Source organism: Hydra viridissima, unplaced genomic scaffold (genome assembly GCF_058129835.1).
Source record: "Hydra viridissima isolate aposymbiotic clone 2 unplaced genomic scaffold, HvirCarnegie_v1 scaffold_7, whole genome shotgun sequence".
NCBI lineage: Eukaryota > Metazoa > Cnidaria > Hydrozoa > Anthoathecata > Hydridae > Hydra > Hydra viridissima.
The window spans coordinates 11,301,272-11,315,532 of record NW_028324306.1 but is presented as its reverse complement, the minus strand read 5'-3'; the positions used below and the strand labels follow the sequence as shown (position 1 = coordinate 11,315,532).

The window sequence follows — 14,261 nt, the reverse complement described above, 5'->3', positions numbered from 1 at the left end:
TTTTTTTTTTTTGTTATCTAAACCAGCAAATAGTAAAATATATAGTAAAATTTTACTAATATGTAATTTTAATAAACTGATAAAAAAAAATTTATTACAACAAATAAAAACTAAAACAAATATTTACCTGATAATACTATTATATATATTGTATATTTTGTTTTATATATATATATATATATATATATATATATATATATATATATATATATATATATATATATATATATATATATATATATATATATAATATAATGATAAATGATACATTATTTGAAGTAGTATAACAAATATAAATAAAAATAGTATAATAGAAAATAATATAATGAATTTAAATCATAGATATGAAATAGACTCAAGTGCGTTGTATTAGTTTTATTCAGCTACCAACATTCAAGACTCAATTCCTTTTTAAAATCACTCACGCCTGCATACTATAACCTATTTAAATTGCATTTCTATACTCTCCACCGTATATTTTAAAGCGAAAAAGTATAATTCCTTTAGGGTGCTTAATAGTAGAATTACCAATTATTATAAGTAAATAGCTGAAAAAAAAAAAGAAAAAAAGAAAATCCAAAACAAAAATAAGACGTTTAAATGAAGAAAATTTAAATTTAGTGTAGATTTAAATGAATATTCAAAACTAGATAAAAAATTTATGATTACAAATTTCATTTTAATGGAGGGTAAATCAATCTTTAATTGGAAAAAATGAAAGGATTGTTTAAATCTAATTGTTTTGAAATCCTGAGTATAAAAATTTAATTTAATTAATGTAAAGCAGTCCATTGATGAAGTTTGCTCTAAACCGACAGTGCTTCTGTAATTGAAAAAGTGGGTAATGGCACTCATAATTTTAACTTTGTTTCGCTCATATATTTAATTTAGCAGTAGTAAATGTAATTTATAAAAAGTAATAAGATCTTGATGACATTCTAATGAAACGTTTGATATCTTCAGTGATGACAATAACCAAATTGTGATTTCAAAGATTTATTAAAAATAAAAAAGAGTTGCTAAATCTATTACATGTTTTGATTTGAAAAACTTAGTCTGATAATGAACTGAAAGTGATTGAAAACGCAGCAAAAAGTCTTGAACCAATCGTCTAAGGTTTTAAAATGATTTGTAGAAGGGAAAGTATATTTTTGACAAGCTAAAGACAGATTAAAATTTATGGTTCTTGATTTTAATGTTCATGAAAACTATTTAAAAATGATTTGATTAGAAGAATCGCTCATTGAAAGAAAAAAAATGTTGTTGGTTTTCTAAGAAATTTATTTGTTTGAAGTTACGCACAACAAATGTTCTAATTTGTAACCGTAAGCCGGTAACAATTTCAAATGAAAGATGTAACGGGTGATGCGGAAGTTATCGGACAATTCCTAATTTCATTATTTGAGCATAACAATTAGTTTTTGTGGTTATATGCGTAGGCATAAACGTTCTATAAAATATAAACTTTATTATTTGAAACACAATTATTTAAAATGAGGTTAAATGCAGCTGAACGAGAATCTTTTCGAAAGCGACTAAAAATGTTTTTTGTAAATAAACCTAATATAAAAAAAAAAAAAATCGTAAATCATTTTGAAAAGGAAGGATTTGCTCTAAGTACAATATATGATAACCTAAAAAGACTTGAAACTGTTCAATCATTTTCTGATTGAAAGCACCTTAGACTAGAGAAAAGAATGCCGAACATCCTGGACTAGAGAAAAGAAAGCCGAATTAACGAGACTTGTCAACAATCGAAAAGGGGTCAGTCAGAGAAAAACAGGTATTAAATTCGGTGTAAATCAATCAACAATTGGTCGTCAGTTAAAAAAAAAGAATATTAAATATAGAAAACGTGAAAAGACTCCAAAATACACTATAGAATAACAAATAAAGTCAAAGAAAAGAAGCAGGAAACTAGTTAACCAACTCTATAACACAAAATCGCTTCTAATCATCGATGACAAAAAATACTTTTGTTTTGCAGGGGACAACATGCATGGAAATTCTGGATACTACACAAACAACAAAAAGACATGCCCAGAAAGTGTTCGTTTTATAGGAAAAGAGAAATTTCCAAAAAAATTGTTAATGTGGATAGCCATATCTGACCGTGGTATGTCCAAGCCATTGTTTCGCACTTCCAAGGCTGTAGCGATCAATTCATCAATCTATATTAATGAATGTTTAGAAAAACGACTTCTTCCATTTATTCACAAGTATCATGTAGACTTTGACTATTTATTTTGGCCAGATTTAGCAAGTTCTCATTATTCTAAAGATTCTCTAAATTCGATGGACCAATATGTCTATTACGTTGATAAAGAATCCAATCCCCCCAAATGTGCCTCAAGCACGAGCAATTGAAAATTTTTAGAGACATTTGGCACAGAAGGTTTACGAGGGAGATTGGCAAGCTTCAACAGAGCAAGTTTTGATTGATCGCATTAAACTAAAACTACAAGAAATTGATTTAAACTTTTTACAGTCGCATATGAAAGGCGTCAGAGCAAAATTGAGATCAATTGCAGATGGTGGTGTTTTTTCATATAAAAAATAATATATTTTTATTAAAAGATAAATGCTTTATTTAAAAAATATATAATAGTAATTTGTTTTTTTATTTATAAATAAGTTATTGACGTTTTTATTTTGTCCGATAACTTCCGCATCACCCGTTAGCAAATCCTAAAACATTTAAAATGCCATTGCATTTTATATAGTTTATGATTTGAGTAAACTGCACGTAGAATATATCTGTCAAAATTAACGATGTAAAACAGATTAAAGGTGTGTTTTAGAGCTCGTGATCCGCTGCTTTTTTATTTTAACAATAAGTGACAGCTCTTTCTAAAAGCCTATATTTTCATCACGGATCATTTGCTTAAGATATGTTCTTCCTAAGTACATCATCTTAGTCTTAACTTTTGTCTCGACTTTCAAGTAAAGTTATTATTATTAATAGTAATAAAAATTCAAGAAGTCTTGTGAGTTAACCATACTTTTATTGCCCTAATATTCTATTGTTTCTCTAATTGCAACATAACAGTTGCTTCAACCCAACAGTGTTGTTGCTATATAGCAACCATACTGGAATTTAGAAGAAAAAAAAACAAAACAACTTTTTCTTAATTTTCCGGAATTTAAAAAAACTCAAATTCCGCTTAGACATTTTACGAAGATATATTAACATTTTTTATTCATTTGTCTAATACACTCACTCGATGCAATTCTCGTTCCCCTCCGAATCACATGACAAGCTTTCAACTCCACCAAGAAACGATTTATACAGCACTAAATAAGTGCTTGTAGCTTTAAAATTTCCTCCCTTAAAAATATTTCATAACAAAATCAAGAGATGCATTATCATTTGTAATTTTCTTTAAACAGCGTATCTAAATTTACGGCAGCGAAATACTGCTGTTTGAAAAGCCCTTACGAGGTACCTTTGCTTTCATTTTTTGTTATTGTTTATTTACCGATGTAGTATAAAGAGAAAAAGAAAGAAATATATAAAAACAATTTTTCTGAATAAAAAATATTATATTTACAAACTTTTGAAACATTTATACAAATATTAGTTAAAGATAACTCAACTCAATTTAGAAAAATCTCAACAAAATAACGTCGATTGAATGAAGGGCATTTCATATGATTACCTCCATTAAGTCGCACATCTAATAAAAAAATGTTTCCACGACATATTTATACCTGAGCACATATGCATTTCTGGGAAATTGTATACAAAATGATGCTCACTAAATGTCCTGACTAAAAAAACTATATATAAAGTTCATCTATTTGAAAAATATAAAGTACGTCAAATAAGTACCTGACATGTCATTATGAGATTTTTTACATTGATTCCACTGAAGTCAAGAAGAGAATAAACAGGCTCAGAACTACATTGATTACTGTCAAATAAAAAAAGGTAAGATTATATTTTGAAGAATATTAAATATAAACCTCTCAATAATAAAATAAACATAAATGTTAACAATAAGTGCCTAAGTATTGTTGTAAATGTATTCTTAATATAAATATACTTTAAATATAATATGATATATTATATTCAAAGTATATTTATGTAAATAAATTTTTAAACATTAACACTTTTAATACCAAAATAAATTCTCTGCAAAAATTAGGAGCCTCATACAAATCTCACAAATAATCTCACAAATTTAAGACATTTTTACTTGTGGGCTGTTAAATAATCTCACAAATTTAAGGCAAATTTACTTGTGGGCTGTCAAATAATCTCACAAAATTAAGACACTTTACTTGTGAGCTGTCAAATTATCTCACAAATTTAAGACAAATTTACTTGTGGGCTGTCAAATAATTACACAAATTTAATACAAATTTACTTGTGGGCTGTCAAAGTCATGCTTAATTGTTTGTGAACAAAGTTTAAATCAATTCCAGGATTCTAAAAAAAAAAATAAAATAAAATAAAATTGTTTAGGATGGATCCACAAACAAAAAAAGATTAGATATACAAAGATAAAACATTTATATGAAATTATTAGAATATCTTACTTGAGTATCAATAGTCAATCCACACTTGCATGAGAAAACAGTGCCCTTTTGAAAGAGGTTGTATCTGTCAAAGGAAGTATAGAGTCCTTAATGCATGACAAAAAAAAAATAAACATTACATAAATTAAAAAAAAAAAAAAAACATTACTTTTTACAAACTGGGCAGGATACATTTTCAGTAGTAAGCAAGTCAATAGCTGCACATAAAAAGCCCTCATCAAAAGATATACTATCTTCGTATTTTGCTAACATTAACTGTTCTAAATAGATATGCAAAAATATTGAATATTCATATTTCAAAAATAGCTGAACAAAAGATTGACTTGAGTTTAGTAAGAAGAAATACTAAGTTATCCTGGGCCTATATATGTATGTACAATTCTCTTATAAATACATACATACATACATACATACATACATACATACATACATACATACATACATACATACATACATACATACATACATACATACATACATACATACATACATACTAGGGATATGACTTTTTTGCAACCTACTAGGCCTGTATCGTAATTCAATGAACTTTTATGTAAAAAGAACGAATAGATGTTTCATTTTGACATATTTTGAAAAAAGGTCACCCCAAAACCAAAAAATCGAATTTTCAATAAGTACACTTTTGTACAGTAAATGAATATTAAAGGCTGAAGATGTTGTAAGAGTCATACTCCTGTTGTTATTTTATTTATTTATGCAACATGTACTGTGATATAACAAAAAACATTATGTGATATATAATTATACATGTATTACAAAATTAACAGTATCAAAGCGTCTAGTACAACAATATACATAACTGTCTGTGTCTATAGGCCTACTGTGTTTAGTACAGGGGTCACATGATGCTCACGTCTCATAAAGAGTCTAGCGCTTATTACTTAGAATGAATCGAAGTTGCAGTTTGTCTTTCTTTCTGCAGGAAGCATACAGGTCTTGCATCACCTTGATTGCACGTTCAGCTATCTGATTACTTCGTGGTATGTCGATGACGGATGGCTCTTTCTTCCAGTGATTTTTGAATGACTGCAATGCCTTTTTGTAAGGCTTCAATACATCAGATAAATTCTTGAAGTCATTGTCATTGTACTTTTGACTACTAAACCAATGTTCTGCCCACTCATATGAAATGAACCTGCAAACCTTCTCCAAATTCTTTCTCGCTTCAGGCATAAGAATGAACGCCAGAATGGCGAGAATGGCTCTTGAGTTCCATCTGGCATTGCTCATATTAGGAATGTTCTGAAAGTGAATCAGAGGGAAGTTTCTTTGTTCTTCATAGAACCTAAACACTCTTGTTAAATGGTACAAAAACTTCATATCGTCTCTCCACCCTGATTTATCAAGAATTTCTACAGTTCCATTCACAAACTTATCCTTCAGTTCATCATACTTATTCAACAGTTCAGACACAAATGGGTATTCAATGTTTGGAGATTTGGTATCACCCCCAAGTTCTTCGTCCATCACCAGACGGAGAATCCTGTCTAGTACGTGATGCTGACAACCGATAAATTGTGGTATTGTGACACCCTTTAATTTAAACATACGTTGCAACTTCACAACAACTCCATTTCTCTTCCCAGTATTGACGTTTGTTGTATCAGTAATGATCATCTTAATTGAATTCCACAAATTGTATTCATCAATAAGTTTGGCAATTTTTTCAGCAACAGTTTCAGCTTTGCCATCTTTTAAACGCAGTGCATCAAGTTTCACGTCAGTTCTTTCATTCTGAAGTACAACTACCTGATATTCCTTATCATCTATTCGTTTGCCGTCAAAGTGTAAGGACCACTGTTCCATTTTAAGTTGTTGTATCATTTCTTTTTTTAATTTACCTGCCTCTTTGAATGTGGACTTGTAAATTGCTGATTGACTTGGAGTTGGAATATCAATACCTTGTTGTGATAATACATTGCATATTTTAGCAGCTTTCTTTGTGGAAACTCCACTTGATGTAACCATACTTACAGCAAATTTACTTTTGTAGTGCTTTCTAGTTTTTTTCTGAGTGTCCTCATCATCGTCTTTATCACCGTCGTCGTCTTCATCATCTTCACTCTTACTTTTGCAGTTTTCAGATTCAGTACCACTGTCTGTGGTAGACAGGACTTGTGATGTGGAAGGTATTGCTGTTCCAGACTGGACTTTCCTTCTCTTGGAAGGGTGAATGGTTTCTTTACTTGCCACTTGTCCTGTTGAGTACCCCACCTGTCCTTTACTTTCTTTTTGTAGGTGGTATAGACGTTTATCTTCCGAGGATAACCACTGGCCATTCACTTTCGTGATGTCAAATAATGCATTGAGAACATCATATTTTCCACGCTTGACACATTCATCATAGACCTTCAGCACCTTCATAAGCTTTGCTCTTATCACTTGATCAGACACATGTGGAAAATTCAGTTTATTGTCCCACAATTTTGTAATTTCCTTAGAAATTTGGTCTATTCGTTCTTTTCTTCCTTTAACATATGCTCCGAGAAACTGGTATCTTCCTACGATCTGCAATTGAAGTGGTATTCTGGATTTTTCATCGAGTGAATGTTCTTCTACAGCCACGCTTCCTCTTCTTCTGTGTGACTCTTGAAATCTCACCAAATTTTTAGTCCAAGTCTTCTTGTTCTTTGTTACTGTGGTATGACTTTTCTTGTGAGACATCATATAATATTGTTACGACTTTACGGATAGCTGAGCGTAAATATCCGTTTAATAAAGTCGTTTAATTAATAAAATACTTTAACTGTATAGTAATCCAATTATAGTTCGATAATCCAGTCAATGTTGATAACAGCTCGATAATCCAGTCCGTATCCTAACGATAATGCTACAACTACTTATACTTCGTACACTTACAGCGTCTTTAGTTCGCTACAGTAGTTCCTTATTAGCTCAGTTACACGCAGAGTACTTCATAGAACTATTCACATTATCAACACTGAGCTCACATTAGCAACACTGAGAATTAAGCTGAGAATAAAGCTTAAGATTAAAACATCGGTCAAAAATGAATGTATAAAAATGGTAAATCAAATTTTTATTTTGGGGGTGACCTTTTTTTGTTGCAGAAAGCTATTTGGGCCGTTTTTCATGATTTTAGGTAAAAGTTCATCGATTTATGATACAGGAAACATTTTATTTGAAAAAAAATTAAAAAGTCATATCCCTAATACATACATACATACATACATACATACATACATACATACATACATACATACATACATACATACATACATACATACATACATACATACATATATACATACATACATTCATACATACAGCTGATAAATTATAAAGTATTAATCATTAGCCGTTGGTTTACTAAAACATAATTTTACAACATATGTAAATGAAACATAAATCATAAAAAACTGTTGAATTAGTTAAGTCACATTTTTAGTTGTAGAGAAATGTTTTTCCCATCAAAAAAAAAAAATCTCTACATCTTACATGGTTTATTGTAATGGTTTACTTTGAAATATATTTTTATTGAAACTATTTTTGAAAATTTTTTAAATAAATGTAAAATTTATTTCAGCTTAAGAGTACAATTTGCATAAGTTTTGCTGATTTTATTTACAGAAATGACAAGTTTCAATTTGATACTTTTAATTCAATTTGTATTTCATTAAAAAAAATTATAGTTTTTGTTCTCACTAAGCTAAGATTTTTTTTTTGTAACAAATAACTAAGATATTCTTTAACTTTTCTATTTTAGTAATATATATAAACAATAAAATATTCAAGTTGAGTTGATAGCTTTTCATAAATGTTTGAGTTATAATCGGAGAATTAAGGTTATTAAAATTTTCTGAAAAATGTAAATAAAAAAGAACAACTTTTAATACCTTCCTTAAGCAGCTCTTGCTGAATGCTCTCAAAAACATTTAAAATATCCTCAATGTTTTCAACTTCATCTTCACCATCAAATTTCTAATTAAAAAAGAAAGTTGCTGAGCAAAAGTAGTAATTGAAAATTTGTTCATTTGGGTCAAATTAAATAGTAATATCAGACATTTTAGATAAAGAACTTCATTTCTCTAATTAAAGAGATGATAAACACCCTATAATTAAAATAGTAATGAAGTACTGTAATACAAATTGCTCATCTTTCGAGCAAGATAGGTGCTGTGGAAGTCTTGACAATAGTGGACTTTCAAGCTTCATTTGTTCCCATTCATGAATCATAACTTGGTTTACTAATTCTTGTGAAGATGGTGGAGAGCCTAGTGGTGAATGTCTGAAGCTGTTAACCTGTCTCTCACGACTATCTTTAAGTCTTTTCAAACATCCCTTAAATAAAAAAAAAAAAAGATAAATACAAAATACTCTACAAAAAAAATGTAACACTCAATTAAGAGAAGAGGGGAGGAAGAGGGGAGGAAGAGGGGAGGAAGAGGGGAGGAAGAGGGGAGGAAGAGGGGAGGAAGAGGGGAGGGAGGGAAGAGATAATACAAAAATGTAACAATTGAAACTTTTGAAATACAGTTAGTTTTTAAATTTACTAAATACAAAAAAAGTTGGGATTTACACTGTAACCACCATAATCCATTAATTATTTAGGGATCTGAAAGAATGCTTTAAATTTCTAATATTAATAACCAAGGAAATTAAAAAAAACAACAAAAAAAAACAAGTCACAGGTTAATTTAAAGTGGTAATAAAAAGAATTAAAATCAATGATTATCATCAATAGATATTGCACTCTATGAAAACTTCTTAAAATTCCATTTTTTGAAAAAATTCAAAAAATTTTGATAATATATTGTTTATTACTTAACTTTTGTGTGTTATAGCAAGAAAGAAATTTGTCAAAATGAATTTCTGATTTACAACAACCTGTCTGAAACGTTCTTTCCATGCTCCTGTGGGTGTTGTGGGATCCTTTATCCCTTTTAACTGTCTTCTTTCTGGTGTGCAATTCATAGTACAACTATTTTATTAAACTTTTTTATATTGTAATAGAACATATACAGATAACAGAAAAGCTAGATCATCTGTAACAAATCTGTTACTTCACAAATATTTCATACAGCTATTAATCAGGTTATAGGAAATATAGCAAAAAATTTCAGAAAAAAAAAGACTAAAAATCAAAAACTACAAAGTATTTGGGAACTACAAGCCTGTGCAATGTTACATAAAAGAATAAGGGAAGAATATTTTGTTTACTACTTTTGTACATATGCTTAAAAATCTTTCCTTTTGTCATTAGAATATAAAGGATCTACCTTATCATTACACAGTTGAAATTATGAATGTATTGGTATTGGAAACAATGAGCATAACTTAATCCTTTCACTTAATCTTTTTATGAAATGCAATATCCTCAATTACAAGTAGATTATAACCACCAAAATAAAGATACCATTTTACTATTGAAAATAAATATCAAGCAATCATTTTGAGCAAAATTATCTTTTTTCATAACATAAACTCCATAATAAATGACATTACAATAATATTTACAGTATAATTGCGCTGATAATTTGCATCCAAAAAGTTTTTCTATGTTACAAAGTTGAACTGGGTTGTAAAATGATGCCATTAAATAAAAACGTACAATAGTTATTATTAAAAAGAATTGAATGAAATATAATTCTTATTTTTGAAAACATTCCCATAAATATGAATAAAATACTATTTAAATAATAATTAAAAAAAAAAAAATAAATGTTATGTAAAGTAGTATAAATACTTTAGCCACTACTCATAACATAAGAAAGAATATAACTTTTGAATTTTTCTTTCTTATATACACATTATCTATAAAAAGAAATAAAAATTTGCATGAAAAAGATAAAGACATTGGGAAATCTAATTCAAACCTAAAATATTTAACATACTTTAAAACACATTGATGCAGAACAGAAAAAACATGGCAGTAATCAAATTAAATCTAATAATGCTTCATTATCTACATGATTGTAGTATTTAATACCATTGATATAGAAAAGGATGTGATTTTATTTGAAAAAGATTAATTGCATTTAGATGTTTCAACAACACTGTAAATAATATTTTATTTACAATGTAAATTTTAAACAAATATAAAATCATAAGTTTCCATTTTAATATCTAAAGTTGGAAATAATGTCGGATATAATCTCAAAATTACCTAAAACTAAATAAAAGACATAATAAATGATCACATAAACAAAACAACTAAACACAAATTTCAAGAATAAGCCAATCATCACAGGGAACATTGTTTGGCATATCAATATGTTTTTCATTTACAACTATATTTAGATTCTGAATGGTAACCACAAGAGAATCTTCCAATTTCATGAACAATTTAAATGACTCGTTTTCCTGAAAATTTTCTTCAACGCAACTTTCTTCATTTTGTTTGCATGTTGGTGTTTCATAATTTTTTTCTGCCTCTTCTATCAACACCTAAAACAAACAATTTTTTTATACAAAGTAGATCAATAATGATATAGATGCATCATAAAACAAAATATATAAAAGTTATACCACTTGGGGATTTGAATTTTTCTCTTCTTGAACATTTTGATGTGGTGATGGCAAAGATAAAGATTGCACTGAATGAGATTTTTCCACTGTGTTTATCAAAAGCCCATCCATTCTCCAGTCATCCATTTCTGTATTTGAAACCATAATTTGGCTTGATGAAAGTGTGTCTTGGCTCTTTGAAATTCTTTCCTGTGCTATATTTGAGTTGCTAAGCTTTGAAGACCTTCTCCTCTTTCCAAAAGAAAACCTTTTTTTTAGAGATGACGATCTGTGTGGTTTAGATTTTTGGTCATGACTTTCATCATTTTTGTCTAGTTTTTCAAATACTTCTGAAAGAGGACGCCGAGAAAGAAAATTTTTAATAGATGAACTTCTTTTAACCTTAACATTTTCCACAGCAGAGTTTAAAGAGGTCGGATCTTCTGCAAGCTCTCCTCTATTTTTTGTAATGAAACTATTTGATTTAAACAAATCTTGACTGCTTGAGTTACTTTCTTCTGTTTTTGAATCAATATTTTCACATAGTGATGAACTGCCTAACGCCACATCATTAGTAACTCTATCTGAATTTGATAGAGCTTCAACTTGGGTATCATCAAGATTAACTGTAAAATTATCTTTAAGCTTAGGCTCATTTTTGTTTTTTGCAGACTTTTTAGGAGTGTCTACAACATATTCAATAACTTCACCTTTTTTTGATCTTTTTGACTTCATTTTCTTCATTTTAACTTTACTATAATAGTCTCAACTTAACAGCTATATATTTCTAAAGATAAGAGCTAAATAGTAAATATATAATGCAAAATCTTCAGCAGAATCGTAGGATAAACTTGTTTGTTAAAATTTAAACAAGAGGGTATCATATATATATATATATATATATATATATATATATATATATATATATATATATATATATATATATATATATATATATACATATATATATATATTATCCTGTTAGATATAACATGTAGCTAGGTATAATATGTAATTAAATATAATATGTACTTTTAATATCCATGCGTTAAACATTTTTAGATATTATTAACAGAGTATCAGAAGATGGTTTATGTTAATTATTTGTGGATGACCTCCTTCGCAGGTTTTTTAAATATCAATATACCGGAAACTTTAAACGGAAAACAATTTGTATATAAATGTCGAGGAAAATGATTAATTAACGATTGACCTTGATACTTTTGCGGAATGCATATCCAGCGAATAGCTCAAAAGTTGGAGTATTTCAATATTTTTCAGTATTTTAAATATACATTTGTGTATATTTTAAAAGAATGAAAAACGTTACAGATTATTACACTGTAAGAAAATTTCACTCTATCCTAATATTTAGATTGCTATTTAAAACATTTCTATTTGTTTTTCCTAACATTTGCAATGATAAGGTCATATAAAATCTTATTTTTTAAAATTTTATCTTTTCCATAGCTATTGGAATAGCAATAGTTGGTTTAGTTTGACTGTCAAACAATGATAGTTGATTTAGTTAAAATAGAGCTTCTAGTTAATTAAGATATCAGCGCCACGACAGTAGTAACCGGAATGTTTAGAAATTATTTAGAACTAGACGGTCTTCCTGGGTGCGTATTCATCAAACTTTCGTAACTCTTGAGCAGCTCAACTAAGGTTACGGAAACCGTACCTTCATGTAACTATTTGGTATTAATGATATATTATATAAACTAGATGTCTAACTTGCGGGATTTTATTGGACGAAAAGTGAAGCCGCTTTTTTTGTTTACAAATTGAATCCGCCATTTGTAATAAGGGCAAAAGCTCTATCCGACGTGCGAAATAAAAGTTAAAAATGTATTTGGCCGAATCAGAAATGGCTTCCACGGCTTCACTTTTCGGATCGAAGTTAGACATCTAGTATATATAATATATTATTGTTTGGTATTCACTAATATTTCGCAGCATTTCCTTAAAGTTAGGGTTCCGCATGAACTGACGTAAAAACGTACGCAAAAAAACAACCGAGTTGATTTTTTTTTTTTAATAAACCAAGTTTTCGCAATTAAAAAATAAACGATATTAACTATGATCGTGATACTTAATAAGACACATACCTTTTTACAAAAAAGTTTTGAAGAAGAACATATATTTAATAATAATAATAATAATAATAATAATAATAATAATAATAATAATAATAATAATAATAATAATAATAATAATAATAATAATAATAATAATAATAATAATAATAATAATAATAATAATAATAATAATAATAATAATAATAATAATAATAAAAATAATAATAATAATAATAATAATAATAATAATAATAATAATAATAATAATAATAACAATAATAATAATAATAATGATAATAATAATAATAATAATGATAATAATAATAATAATAATAATAATAATAATAATAATAATAATAATAATAATAATAATAATAATAATAATAATAACAATAATAATAATAACAATAATAATAATAATAATGATAATAATAATAATAATAATAATAATAATAATAATAATAATAATAATAATAATAATAATAATAATAATAATAATAATAATAATAATAATAATAATAATGATAATGATAACAACAATAATAATAGTAATAATGATAATAATGATAATATTTTATCTTTATAAGATGTTATATCATTATGATGCAGTTATTTTTTGTTAATATCTATGATTATTGTTAACCCTTATTACAATATATTACAATATATATAATTTATATATGTTAAAATCCTTTATAATATATCAAACTGACAATAGAACTACATATGCATCATAACAATATAACGGCATTCTTATTATCTAGCGATTTTTAAGTTAAGACAGCATAACGTAAATTTTCTTGCTTAAATTGAGCAGAGCAAGTTTCTAAAAAGTTTGATGAATACCATTTCAGTTTGGTGAATACCTATAGTTTAGGGCTGAACTTTTTTTGAAACGCAACTGCGCAAGTTTCGTGAATGCGGCTTTCACTGTTTTGAACTTACGCCAAACTTTACGCAAAAAAAAAATTTGGTGAATACGCACCCTGGTGAGTAAATTGTCTCGTCAAAAAAAAAAAAAAAAAAGCGATGTTTAAGCAAGAAAACAGCGTTCTCTACAACAACGCGCCTGTCAACGCGCCTTTCAACGCGCCTGTCAACGCGCCTGTCAACGCGCCTGTCAACGCGCCTGTCAACGCGCCTGTCAAC

The 14,261-nt window shown here is 28.0% G+C and overlaps 2 protein-coding genes across 3 annotated transcripts; both read right to left on the bottom strand.

The window, feature by feature from the left end:
* Nucleotides 1-3,522: 3,522 nt before the first annotated feature.
* On the bottom strand, nt 3,523-9,617 carry LOC145184659 (RPA-interacting protein B-like). 2 transcript variants are annotated; one of them, XM_090093504.1, is made up of 8 exons: nt 9,412-9,617; nt 8,671-8,865; nt 8,421-8,505; nt 4,691-4,802; nt 4,543-4,606; nt 4,371-4,432; nt 3,833-3,914; nt 3,523-3,677 (listed from the first exon to the last, which is right to left on the bottom strand). In XM_090093504.1, exons 1-8 carry the CDS (start codon nt 9,496-9,498, stop codon nt 3,648-3,650), a joined length of 717 nt encoding a protein of 238 aa, XP_089949630.1. In that variant the 5' UTR covers nt 9,499-9,617; the 3' UTR covers nt 3,523-3,647. The 2 variants fall into 2 exon arrangements, with proteins under 2 accessions (XP_089949630.1, XP_089949631.1); XM_090093505.1 differs by lacking the exon at nt 9,412-9,617 and adding an exon at nt 9,104-9,396.
* Nucleotides 9,618-10,484: 867 nt separating this feature from the next.
* Nucleotides 10,485-11,855, bottom strand: LOC145184941 (uncharacterized). Its single transcript, XM_090093502.1, has 2 exons — nt 11,053-11,855; nt 10,485-10,971 (listed from the first exon to the last, which is right to left on the bottom strand). Exons 1-2 carry the CDS (start codon nt 11,773-11,775, stop codon nt 10,738-10,740), a joined length of 957 nt encoding a protein of 318 aa, XP_089949628.1. The 5' UTR covers nt 11,776-11,855; the 3' UTR covers nt 10,485-10,737.
* Nucleotides 11,856-14,261: the final 2,406 nt, after the last annotated feature.